Here is a 13386-nt window from a genome sequence, read left to right on the forward strand (position 1 = left end):
AGATTGGGAAAATCAGGTTGGTGCTGGATTCCAAGAGGGGAAATTTCTAGAATGCCTATGAGATGTCTTTTTAGAGCAGCTCATGGTGAGCCCACTAGAGGATCAGTGATTCTGGATTGTATGTTGTGCAATGAACTGGAATTGATTAGAGAGCTTAAGGTAAAAGAACCCTCAGGGGTAAGTGATCATAATATGATTTAATATAATGAAATTTGAGAAGGACAGGCTAAAGTCAGATGTATCAGTATTACAATGGAGTAAAGGGAATTACAAAAGCACAAGAGAGGAGTTGGCCAGAATTGATTGGAAAACTACACTGGCAGAGATGACGGCACAGCAGCAATGGCTGGAATTTCTGGAAGCAATTCAGAAGGCACAGGATATATACATGCCAAAGAGGAAGAAGTATCCTAAAGGCAAGATGACACAACCGCAGCTACAAGAGAAATCAAAGCCAATGTAAAAGCAAAAGAAAGGACATATAATAGAGCAGTCAGAGGATTGGGAAGCTTACAAATGCCAACAGAAGGCAACTAAAAAACTCACTAAGAAGGTAAAGATGGAATACGAAAGTAAGCTAGCCAAAAATATTAAACAGGATAACAAAAGTTTCTTCAGATACAAAACGTGTAAAAGAGAGGCGAGAGTGGATATGACTGCTGGAAAACAATGCTGGAGAGGTAGTAATGGGAACAAGAAAATGGCAAATGAACTGAATAAGTATTTTGTATCAGCCTTCACTGCAGAAAACTCAAGAAGTATAGTGGAAGTTCCAGGTGTCAGGGATCGTGAAGTGTGTGAAGTTACCATTACCAGGGAGAAGGGTCTTGAGAAACTGAATGGTCTGAGGGTAGATTAAGTCACTTTGACCAGATGGTATACACCACAGGGTTCTGAAAGAGGTGGGTGAAGAGATCATGCAGGCATTAGGAATAACCTTTCAAGAGTCACTACATTCTGGAATGGTTCTGGAAGACTGGGAAATTGCAAATGTCACTCCACTCTTCAAGAAGGGAGAAAGACAGAAGAAAGGAAATTTTAGGCCATTTAGTCTGATCTCAGTGGTTGGGAAGATATTGGAGTCGATTATTAAGAATGAAGTCTTTGGGTACTCAGAGGCTCTTGACAAAATAGGCCGTAGTCACCATGGTAACCTCAAGGGAAAATCTTGCCTGACAAACGTGTTGGAATTCTTTGAAAAAATAACAAGCAGGATAGACAAAGGAGAATCAGTTGATGTTGTGTACTTGGATTTTCAGAAGGTCTTCGACAAGGTGACACACTTGAGGCTGCTCACAAGCTATGAACCTTTAGTAGTACAGGAAGGATTCTAGCATGGATAAAGCAGTGGCTTATTGGCAGGAGACAAAGAGTCGGAATAAAAAAGGAACCTTTGGTTGGCTGCCTGTGACTAGCGGTGTTCCATAGGTGTCTGTGTTGGGACCAATTCTTTTTATGTTATATGCCAGTAACTTGGATGATGAAATTGATGGATTTGTTGCAAAGTTTGCAGACGATATGAAGGTAGGTGGAGGGGCATGTAGTTTTGAGGAAGTAGAAAGGCTACAGAAAGACTTAGATAGATTAAAGGAATGGGCAAAGAAGTGGCAGATGGAATACAGTGTCGGGAAGTGTATGGTCATGCACTTCGGAAGAAGAAATGAAAGGGTTGACTATTTTCTAAATGCAGAGAAAATACAAAATTCTGAAGCACAAAGCGGCTTGGGAGCCCTTGTGCAGGCTTCCCTAAAGGTTAATTTGCAGGTTGAGTCTGTGGTGAGGAAGGCAAATGTAATGTTTGCATTCATTTCGACAGGACTAGAATATAAAGGCAAGGATGTAATGTTGAGAATTTATAAAGCAATGGTGAGGCCTCACTTGGAGTATTGTGAGCAGTTTTGGGCCCCTTACATTAGAAAGGATGTGCTGAAACTGGAAGGGGTTCAAAGGAAGTTTACAAACATGATTGAGGTTTGAACAGCTTGTCATATGAAGAGTGTTTGATTCCTCTGGAATTCAGAAGAATGAGGGGTGACCTCATTGAAACCTATCGAATAGTGAAAGGCCTTCATAGAGTGGATGTGGAGAGGATGTTTCCTGTGGTGGGGGAGTCTAAGACCAGAAGACACAGCCTCAGAATAGAGGGGTGTCCCTTTAGAACAGAGATGAAGAGGAATTTCTTTAGCTAGAGGGTGGTGAATTTGTGCAATTCATTACCACAGGCAGCCATGGAGGCCAAGTCTTTATGTATATTTAAGGTGAGGTTGATAGATTCTTGATTAGTTGGGGTATGAAGGAATACAGGGGTGAAGGCAGAAGGTTGGGGCTGAGAGGAAAGATGGATCAGCCATGATGAAATGGCAGGGCAGACTCGATTGGCCAAATGACCCAATTCTGCTCCCACATCTTATGGTCTTATATGGCCCAAGTACATAGAGAGAGAGAGAGACTGAGGCGGGTCAACATTTCACTGACTTTAATGAGAACCGTTGCAGAATTCAAAAGAAAAGAAAAACAATAATCCATCAAAATGAAAGAGTAATTAGCTGGAATGTGCATATCACGAGCACAATTGTTAAACCTGTTCTGCAGCCCAACTGCACTGGCGCATAGACCTCAAGGCAGGATCCATGGTTGTGACAGAACTCATCCTTTTTTCCTTAAAAATTTCCATAATTAGTTACTAATGCCATAACAAGTGATAATCTCTGCTCAGAATTACCACGGGACGTGAGAGTTTTTTTAGAAGATTGTAACCAATTCGGGCACACACTCTCAAAAAAAATGTCTGCCACCCTTGGATTAGGGTTTTGCTGGTGGGTTCAAGAACCAAATGGTTGAAGAGAAATTGGTGGCTGCACTTGAACTTGGTGCTGCGGGACTTCAGGCTTATCCTGCTCTCCGGTGGCAGCTGTGAGAAGATGGTGTGGGCTGAACGGTGGAGATTTTTGATGATAGATGCTGCTTTCCTAAGGCAGCGCCAGCTGTGAATAGCGCCGATGGTGGGGAGAGCTGAGTCCAAAGAGGAATTCGGGAGAGCGATAGGATGGGTTTGCCAGCTGCTGTGGGGGTGCAGGCATCATCTGTCATGTGGGAACTCGCTCTGCAGCCACATTTCCGACTCGCAGACTATTAACATCACAAACAGGTCACAGGAACGGAATCCTGTTGTAACCCGGTGACAACCAGTGGCACAGCTTCCTTCCGTCGCAGTATAGCAGCATCAGATTAACTACTGACTTTGAAGATGTAAAATCTGTTGCTTTGTGGCAGTGGTACAGTGCAGGGACATAAAGTTACGATAAAATACAAGATTAAATAAACAGTGTCAGAAAATAACGAGGTACTGTTCGTGGGTCCATGGAATGCTCAGAAATGTGATGTGAGTGGGAAAATGTTTTTTTAATTTAGAGAGACAGCTGTGAAACAGGTCCTTCTGGCCCAACACACCCACTCAAGTCACCAATTAGCCCACTTGCCGGTACGGCTTTGGGATTTGGGAGGAAACTGGAGCACCCAGAAGAAACCCTTGTGGTCACGGGGAGAACATCCTTACAGACAGCAGTGGGATTTGAACCCGGGCCGCTGCCACTCCAATACCATTATGCTAATCACTGGGCTACTGTGCCGAACCCAACTTGTTTCTGAATCATTGAGAGTGGGCCCGCAGGCTCCTGTACCTCCTCCTCGATGGTCGTAATGGCAAGGTCTTTAGAAACAGATACCACCTTTTGAGGCACCACCCCTTGAAGATGTCCTTAATGGAGGGGAGGATATTAAGACCATAGGACCATAAGACATAGGAGCAGAATTAGGGCATTCAGCCCATCCAGTCTGTGCCACCATTCCATCATGGCTGATCCCAGATCCCACTCAACCCCATACACATGCCTTCTCGCCATATTCTTTGATGCTCTGACTGATGGGAAACTATCAACTTCCGCCTTATATATACCCACGGACTTGGCCTCCACCACAGTCTGTGGCAGAGCATTCCACAAATACACTACTCTCTGGCTAAAAACGTTCCTCCTTATCTCTGTTCTAAAAGATCATCCCTCAATTTTGAGGCTGTGCCCTTTAGTTCAGGATACCCCCACCATAGGAAGCATCCTTTCCACATCCACCCTATCTAGTCCTTTAAACACACAGTAGGTTTCAATGAGATGCCCCCGCATTCTTCTAAATTCCAGTGGCTACAGGCCCAAAGTTGCCTCATTGATATTGGGAACATGCCAGCGTTCAAATATTTTAACAAGGTCTTTCTTGAACTGTGCTACCTGCAGGATTCTCTCGGTTAGTTTGAGGTCCTGGGTGACTGGTAATAGGCAGGTTTTTTTGTGAGATACCGAACTGTATAAAAGTCTTAAGCACATATATATAGCTAAGGTGCCTAAGACCTTTACACAGTACTGTATTTGTCAATGTGGATCAGAGAGCGAGTTTGTAAATCCGGCGGTAGCAGAAGGATGCTGGGAATGGCGAGGATGGCGTAACGCAGGAGGGATGTGGGACGGGTGGCAGAGAAGGAGTGCCGGGACGGGGAGGAGAGGTTGTAGAGGGGTGTAAGGGTGCAGACACACCCAGCCCTGAGATACCAGGCAAGGTCATTTGATTCCAAACCATGAGTTTATTGATCATTACAAAATGTATCTCTGGAGCTTCCCACTCACTTCCCTCTCCCGCTCCTCTCCCTTTCCCTTTTCCAAACCCTGGCTCCCCTCTCCCTGCCCCCTTCCCACTCTCAGTCCACAACAGAGACCCATATCAGAATCAGGTTTATCATCACTCACATATGTCATTAAATTTTTTTTTGTGGTAGTATAGTGAAATATATAAAATTACTACAGTACTGTGCAAAAACCTCAGGCACCCTAGCAAATTATATTTGTCTAAGACTTTTGTGCAGTATTGTAAATTAATCTGTCCATGCAGAAATGGGTTAATTGGTCATTGTAAATTGTCCCGTGATTAGGTTGGGGTTAAACCAGGGTTGTTGAGCCTTGCTGGGACGGCACAATTGGAGGGCTGGAAGAACCAAATAAATTATCTGTAAATAAATAAACAGGCATTAGGTGGTCTTCCTTGTAGCCACTGGGTGGTCTTCCTTGTGACCACTTCTAATTCACTGTGTTTGATTGTTTTTGTTGTTTTTCAGTCTGAAACATACCAGGAAGACATTTACCCAATGACACCAGGGACTGAGCCTGCTCTAACGGCAGAAGAGTGGCTAAGTGGAATGAACAGAGGTGTGATTCTTTAATATTCACTTTTCTGTGCCAACTTCACCGATAGTCCCACCGCTGTTCATGGGACTGTGATGTCAGAGGTCAAATAAAGGGACATGCCGGTGTATAGACCTGGGCCTTTTCTGTTGTTAGTCATGAAACCTACTCAGAATCTGGTGCATTACCACAGACTTAAATGACATGAAATTTGTTGTTTTGCAGTAGCAGTACTTTGTATAAAGACATAAATATATTATAAATGATATAAATAAATATATAATGTAAACGAAAGAATAACAAAGTAGTGATCAAAGGTTCATGGACCCCATTCTCATGACAAGGGAAAGAAGCTGTTCCTGAATCATTGAGTGTGGGTCTTCAGGCTCCTGTACCTCCTCCCTGACAGTAGTAACAAAAAGAGGGCCTGTCCTGCAGTGACCCACGGTGAACCCCATAAACTGAAGGAAAAGCTTGGTTTCTGTCAGAAAAATAAAGTTAAGTTAGATTTATATCATTTTCCCTTTAAAGAATTGTTCAAAAGAATTTCAGGGCTATCAGAAAAGAATAGGGCTGTGAGATCAATCAGACAGCTTTATGAAGAGCCAGAACAGAACAACAGACTGAATGGTTTCCATTGCTAATGTTTCTATAGTTCTATGTTTCTAGAAGAATAATATATTTTTTAAATATTTAATAGGTTTCAATTTGTTTTGATGATGCATTCATAGCTTCAATAGAACACTTCATCATTAAAGGCACTACATAAATGCACATTATTATTGTTGTTTATCCTGAAATAATGTGCTGAATCTTCCTCTAAGATACACTGAGTGGCCACTTTATTAGGCACACTTGTATACCTTCTCATTAATGCATATATTTAATCAGCCAATCATGGGGCAGCAACTCAATGCGTAAAAACATGCAGACATGGTCAAGAGGTTCAGTTGTTGTTCAGACCAAACACCAGAATGGGGAAGAAATGTGACTTCGACCATGGAATAATTGTTGGTGCCAAACGGAGTGGTTATAGTATCTCGGAAAAACTGTTGATCTCCTGGGATTTTCATGCACAACAGTCTCTAGAGTTTACCAAGAATGGTGCAAAAACCAAAACACATTCAGTAAGCAGCTGTGGGCAAAATCGCCTTGTTAATGGGAGGGGTCGGAGGAGAATATCCAGACTGGTTCAAGCTGACAAGAAGGCGAATGTAATTCGAATAACACATGTTACAACAGTGGTGTGCAAAAGAGCATCTCTGGATGCACAACACGTCGAACCTTAAAGTGGATGGGCTACAGCAGCAAAAGACCATGAATATACAAGCAACACACACAAAAATGATGGTGGAACGCAGCAGGCCAGGCAGCATCTATAGGAAGAGGTACAGTCGACGTTTCGGGCCGAGACCCTTCATCAGGGCTAACTGAAAGAAGAGGTCTTGTTAATCCTGACGAAGGGTCTCAGCCCAAAACAACGACTGCACCACTTCCTATAGATGCTGCCTGGCCTGCTGCGTTCACCAGCATTTTTTGTGTGTGTTGCTCGAATTTCCAGCATCTGCAGATTTCCTCATGTTTGCGACCATGAATATACACTCAGTTGCCTCTCTATGAGGTACAGGAGGTATCTAATAAAGTGGCGGATGAGTGTATGTTTGCACCATAGTAGAAAATGGTTTTCATTTGTTTAACAAATGGGTCTTTGAGAGGAAAGTTAATTCATATTTTGTGATCTAAGATAGGAATTAGTAGCTCCTTTTCCTCTGGCACATCTGCTCTGTGGTTTTGTCCTTACAGATCCGATCCTAATGTCTTTGAAGGAAGGTTACAAATCCACAAATATTGCTTTCAAGCCACCAAAAAAGGACAAGAAAAGTGTGGTGGTGAATGGAATCGATCTACTGGAAAACGTACCACCTCGGACAGAGAACGAGGTGGGTCTGCTGACACGCGGAAACATGCAGTTAAACTTGCCATTTCATGGGTTCCCATATCTCCCCTCTGAGTTTCTGAGGATGGGTCAAATCCCTGACCCTTCTCATGCATGGGGCGCAGAGCAAGCTCTTGATTAAATGTTCAGCCTTTCAAAGAGAAGGAAAATGGAGCAACAGTGGGCGGCACTGTAGTGTAGCAGTTAGCGTGATGCTGCTACAGCTTGCGGTGTTCCAGGGTTCAGAGTTCAATTCCGCACCATTGTGTAAGGGCAGCACAGTAGCGTATTGGTTAGCACGATGCTTTACAGTACAGGCAACGTGGGTTCAATTCCCACCGCTGTCTGTAAGGAGTCTGTATGATCTGCCCATGACTGTGTGGGTTTCCTCTGGGTGCTCTGGATTCCTCCCACAGTCCAAAGATGTTGTTAGGTTAGTTGGTCATAGTAAATTGTCCCGTGATTAGGCTAGGATTAAATGGGGGGATCGCTGGGCAGCGTGGCTCGAATGGCCAGAAGGGCCTATTCCAAGCTGTATCTCAATAAAAAGGAAAGGTACCTCGCATCGGGAGTTTCTCCGGTTAGCGGACGATTTCCCTCCACGCCTCTCTGACGTAGTGGGGAACCGCGTACGAGGCAAGTTACAGCAGTGGTTTCCCATTGCCTTCTGCCGGGTGAGTTTCCAAAGAGATCACCTGCTCGTAACCCAGCACGGATGGAAAGCGTGCAGGGGAGCCGGCTGGATTTGAACTCGGGACCTTTCTCAATAAATAATAAAACATATTTACGGATATTAGGAACTTGCTGTGGTGTGTTGGTGTGACATGCAACAAAAGCTAACAACAATGTACAATTACGCAGAATAAAGAATTATATAAAAATAAAGCTGGAAGTACAGATATAGAATAAAATGTGTAGAAATACATAAATACTTGCATGCATTTACTATGTAAACAGTGTTATGAAAAATGATTCAAAATGTTTGCATTGCAGTGCAGTGACTGAGGCAATAGAGAGAGGGGTTGGGGTTCAAGCAAATTAGTTCAAAGTAAATTTATTATTAAAGTACATATACAACCCTGAGATTCATTTCCTTGCGGGCATACCCAATTAATCCGTAATAGAATCAATGAAAGACCGCGTCAACTGGGTGAAATTTTGAAGGAAGCCGCAGTGAGCTGCCTCCTTTAGATTAACTGACCAGGGGAAGAAATCCACTTTCTTGCAACTCTGACTGAATTGCCTGATACTTTTTCCACACAGCTTCTCCGGATGTTCTTCCGACAGCAAGACGAGATCCGAAGGCTAAAGGAAGAACTGACGCAGAAGGACGTGAGAATACGCCAACTGGAACTGGAACTCAAGAATCTGCAGAACGTCCCGAAAAGCACCTGACCTCGGGGTCCCTGCCGCCATTCCTCATCCCTCTGGCATGTCGCGGAATTATCAGCAGCGGTTATACGCAGATTGTAAGAATGCTATAGGACCTTTAAAACTCACAGAGTCTGCCCCACCACCCGCAAGTGAGAGAGAAACTGGAAGTTATGTCGATTTCCAAAATGTTTAGCCATATGCACAACTAACAGAAGAGCTCGACGGGTCTGCACACTATGCGTCAGCAGGTATCTGGAGTGCTAAGCATGGTTCATAGAGATCCAGTCATCATCAGCTGCCCAGAGACATGTATACTTTAAAACGTTCTGCATGCTAATGAGTCATTTTAACATCGTTTTACATTAAATACTCCAAGGTGCCTCTGAATTAGCGTCTTTGTGAGCCTTGCCCAATTTAGCTGCTAAGGTGGAAGTTTTATTGGAAAAGAGCTGAGAGCAGGTACAGGCCCATCCTCGCCAGTCTATGCATCATATCTCAGCTGGAGACTCCCTCGCGTTCCCACCTACCCTTTCCTTTCCCATCTACCCACCAAACTGCACCGGCTACGCTGCACCATGTTAACTTTGTCCCTGTGTATCGGATGATTTGTGATACTCAGGTTAACGCAGTCGGGGTATGGGAGGCACTCTGCCTCCCCTTCTATGCTGGACAGTGACTCAAACTGTCCTTATAAATGAATGGCCACAAACAAGTTAGAAGGTTAAAGATTAGAACACAAGAGGTCCTGCACATGCAGGAAATCCAGAGCAGCACATAGAAAGTACTGGAGGAACTCGGCATGTCTGGCAGTGTCTAGGGAGGGGAATAAAGAAGTTGATGTTTCGAGCCAAGACCCTTCATCAGGACTGGAGAGGAAGGGCGGTGAAGCCAAAATAAGAAGTTGGGGGGAAGGGAAGGAGTACAAGCTGGAAGGTGATAGGTGAAGCCAGGTGAGGGAGCTTTATTTGTAACTTATTGGTAAAGATTAGTTTTATTTATCACATGTACATCAAAATATACAGTGAAGTGCATTGTTTGCTTCAAATCAAATCAGCGAGGATTGTGCTGGGCTGCCCGCAAGTGTCTCCATGCATAGCATGCCCACAACTCACTAACCCTAACACTTGCATCTCAGGAACGCGGGAGGAAACCAGAGCATCCAGTGGAACTCTCATGGTCACGGGGAGAGCGTCCAAACTCTTTGCAGACAGCGGCGGGAACTGAACCATGATCAGGGATCACTGGCACTGTCATAGTGTTATGCTAACCACTAGGCTACAGTGCCACCCTTAAGTTAGCTGTTGGAATTTGGGAATTATGTAGTGTCTTTAGATACAAAATTAAAACCAGAGCACCTATAAATTTTGTGAGACTTGTCCCAACCCAGAAAAGTGGAAGAAGAGACCAATACATTGCCAGAGGACAGATACAATAAAATTAAGGAAGTTAACCCGAACTGGTTAAAGTACAGAGCCAGCCCAGCTCGGCCTGTGCTGGACAGGGTCCATTTGGCCTGGTCTGAGTATAACGCATGTCGGCTCTAATTGGCAACGTTCTCACTTGCAATCTGAGTTCAAGCCTCGTTCTGGAGCTGTGGCTGGAAAACTTGAGGCTGACAGTCCAGTGCAACAGTGAGGGAGCACCACAGTGTTCATGCAGCCCTCTCTCGGAGGAGCCATCAAATTGCACTCTCTGGGGGATGGGAGCAGAGCAACAACTGGGGAATGTTTATCCTCACTACGAGAGATTCTGTGGCCGCCACTGATTGCTGTCTCTGGGAGTGTGCTGCACACGAACTGGCTGTCACAACAATGCTTCTAAAAGTGTGTCATTGGCTTTCTTTCTTTTTGTTTATTTTCTCTCTCTCTCTCTCCCTCTATCTCTATTTCTTTCTCTCGCTTTTTTTCCCTCCTTCTTCTTTCTTTGTCCAATGTCCCTTCCAGTTTAGTGATGAGGTTGTCCCCCTCAGCTCCCATTTCCCTGGCAGTGACCCTTCGGTATAACGCTTCTGACAGCCTTATGGGAAAATAAAGCTAGAAGAAGGAGGCCATTCAGTCCTTCATAGTTGCCCTGCTATTCAATCTTGTGACTGACCTTTAACCCCTGAACTCCTTTCTTGCACTAACTCTTGATTCTGATTAGACTATAAGATATACAGTAGGTACAGAATTAGATCGTTCGGCCCATCGAGTCTGCTCTGCCTTTCCATCATAGCTGATTTACTATCCCACTCAACCCATTCTTCTGCCCTCTCTCCATAGCATCCGACACCCTTAGTAATCAAGAACCTATCAATCTCTGCTTTAAATATACCCAGTGACTTGGCCTCAACAGCCATCTGTAGCAATGAATTCCATAGATTCACTACCCTCTAGCCAAAGAAATTTCTCTTCATCTCCGTTCTAAGAGGATGTCTTTCTATTCAGAGGCAGTGCCTTCCAGTCCTAGACTCCCTCACTATAGGAAACATCCTCAACAGGTCCTAGTGACCTGGGCCTATCTAGGTCTATCTAGATGTAGATAGATAGATCTATCTATCTATATAGGCCTATATCTAGGCCTTTCAATATTTAATAAGGTTCCATGAGATCCCTCCTCACTCTTCTAAAGAACAGCGAGTACAAGCCCAGAGCCATCAAACACTCCGGGTATGTTAACCCTTTCATTCCCAGGATAATTCTCGTGAACCCCATATGAACCCTCACCAGTGCCAGCACATCCTTCCTTAGCTGCTAAATTACAACAGCTTAGGAAACCATAACAGTACAGCTAGCTCACAGCTTTGGAAATCCAGGTCGGATCCCAGTCTCCAGTGTTGCTCGCATGGAATTTGCATGTTCTCCCTGTGACCATGTGGATTTCCTCCAAACACTCCAGTATCCTCTCAGGTCCCAAAAGCACATGGATTGGGAGGTCAGTTGGACACAATGAATTATCCCTAGTAGGTCAGAGATGACTGACAGAATCCAGGGGGAGTTAATGGGAGTGTGGGGAGAGAAAAGGGGGATTAGTGCTGGGTTAATGTAAATGACTCGGTCACTACAGACCCTGTGACTAACAATTTGATGTACCGCTCCTAAGGGTTTGAGATTGCCTCGTCTATTGAGGGTGAACGCTTGAGCAGAAAAGTTCTTAGCTTGGGGCTGAGTGGTGTTGGTTACAGCAAAATATAGAATGTTTCCTATGGTGAGGGAGTCCAAGATCAGAGGACACACCCTCACAGTAGAGAGACGTCCTTTTTAGAACGGAGATGATGACGAATTTCTTTAACCAGAGGGTGAGAATCTGTAGAATTTGTTGCCACAGGTGGGCATATTTAAGGAAGAGGGTGATAAATTCTTGATTAGTCAGGGCATGAAGGGACATAGGGAGAAAGCAGGAGATTGGGGCGGAAAGGAAAAATGAATCAGCCATGATGAAATGGCAGAGCAGACTCGATGGGCCAAATGGCCTAATTCCGCTCCTATATCTTATGGTCCTTATGCAAAAACAAGTTCTGTTCCATGCGATAGATAAGGAGAAGGGCGTCTCCACTTCCCAAATGTTGATCTCTCTCACACAAGAATCGCACTCCACCCAGCAGGCATTGCCCATGGCACAGTTAGGAGCTTTCACTACACAGTTGCTTCGAAGTTTATTAATGTAACTTTGTTGTTTTAAAATTTTAATTAACATAAAGTTCATAGAATGGGGAAAGAGGCCCTTCGGCCCAACTGGTTCATGCAAACCAGTCCAAGCAAGCTAGTGCCTTTTGCCAGTGTTAGGCCCATATTCCTCAAAATACTTATTAAATACATACCTGTCCAAGTATCTTTTAAATGTTGTTAATGTACCTGCCTCAACTACTTCCTCTGCAGCTCATTTCAAGTACTGACCACTCTCTAGGTGACAAAGTTGTTCCTCAAGTTCCTGTTAAGTCTCTCCCTCCTCACCTTCAACTTAGGCCCTGTAGTTCTTGAATCCTAACCCTGGGAAAACACTGTGCTTATTCACCCTGTCATTGCCATCATTAAGTGCTGTGTTGTATGACTTTCCATGACCATGATTGCTGTTGGTAAATTTTTCTACAGAAGTGGTTTGCCATTGCCTTTTTCTAGGCAGTGTCTTTACAAGACAGGTGACCCCAGTCATTATCAATACTCCTCAGAGATTGTCTGCCTGGTGTCAGTGGTCACATAACCAGGACTTGTGATATGCACCCGCTGCTCATACGACCATCCACCACCTGCTCCTGTGGCTTCACATGAACCCTGATCAAGGGTTAAGCAGGTGCTACACCCGCAGACTAACAGAGACCTCACTTTAAGGAGAAAGAGATTGATATTGGTTTATCATTGTCACACGGACTGAGATGTAGTGAAAAGCTTTTCTTTTGCCTGCCATCCTTCAGATCATATGATGTATAATTATAGGAAGGTAGTAAAAAGAAAACAGAATGTAGAATAAAGTGTTACAGTTAGAGAAAGTGAGGTGCAGGTGAACAAATAAAGAACAAGGGCTACAATGGGAGATCAAGAGTTCGTCCTTTAGTGTACAAGAGCTCCGTTCAAGAGTCTGACAGTCCTTGCAGAATAGAGGCTTTCCTTGAGTTTGTGGTTCATAGAGTCACAGAGCTCTACTGTAGAGAAACAAGCCTTTTGGCCCATCAAGTCTGTGCCGAACTGTGATACTACCTAGTCCCATTGACTTGTAATAGTTCATGTTCTGTGTGCATCTTTTGCCTGACAGGAGTTCAAAGTTCAAAGTAAAATGTATTATCAGAGTACAGACATGTCACCACATAAAGTCATGAGAGCCTCCTTCCTGCAGGCATACTCAGCAAATCTATAGAACAGTAACTGTAAAAAGAGT

The 13386-nt window shown here is 44.1% G+C and overlaps 1 protein-coding gene across 2 annotated transcripts in view; it reads left to right on the forward strand.

Annotated features, from left to right (window-relative positions):
* Positions 1-12636, forward strand: part of coro2ba (coronin, actin binding protein, 2Ba) — a 218386-nt gene extending 205750 nt beyond the window's left edge. Inside the window, exons 11-13 of one of the 2 annotated variants that reach the window (XM_072278059.1) lie at positions 5159-5249; positions 7029-7165; positions 8425-12636. In XM_072278059.1, coding sequence (XP_072134160.1) covers positions 5159-5249; positions 7029-7165; positions 8425-8556 — 360 coding nt within the window. In that variant the 3' untranslated portion in view covers positions 8557-12636. The remainder of the gene's footprint in view (positions 1-5158; positions 5250-7028; positions 7166-8424) is intronic. The other variant, XM_072278060.1, reaches the window with a different exon arrangement.
* Positions 12637-13386: the final 750 nt, after the last annotated feature.

Source organism: Mobula birostris, chromosome 14 (genome assembly GCF_030028105.1).
Source record: "Mobula birostris isolate sMobBir1 chromosome 14, sMobBir1.hap1, whole genome shotgun sequence".
NCBI classification, from domain to species: Eukaryota; Metazoa; Chordata; class Chondrichthyes; order Myliobatiformes; family Myliobatidae; genus Mobula; species Mobula birostris.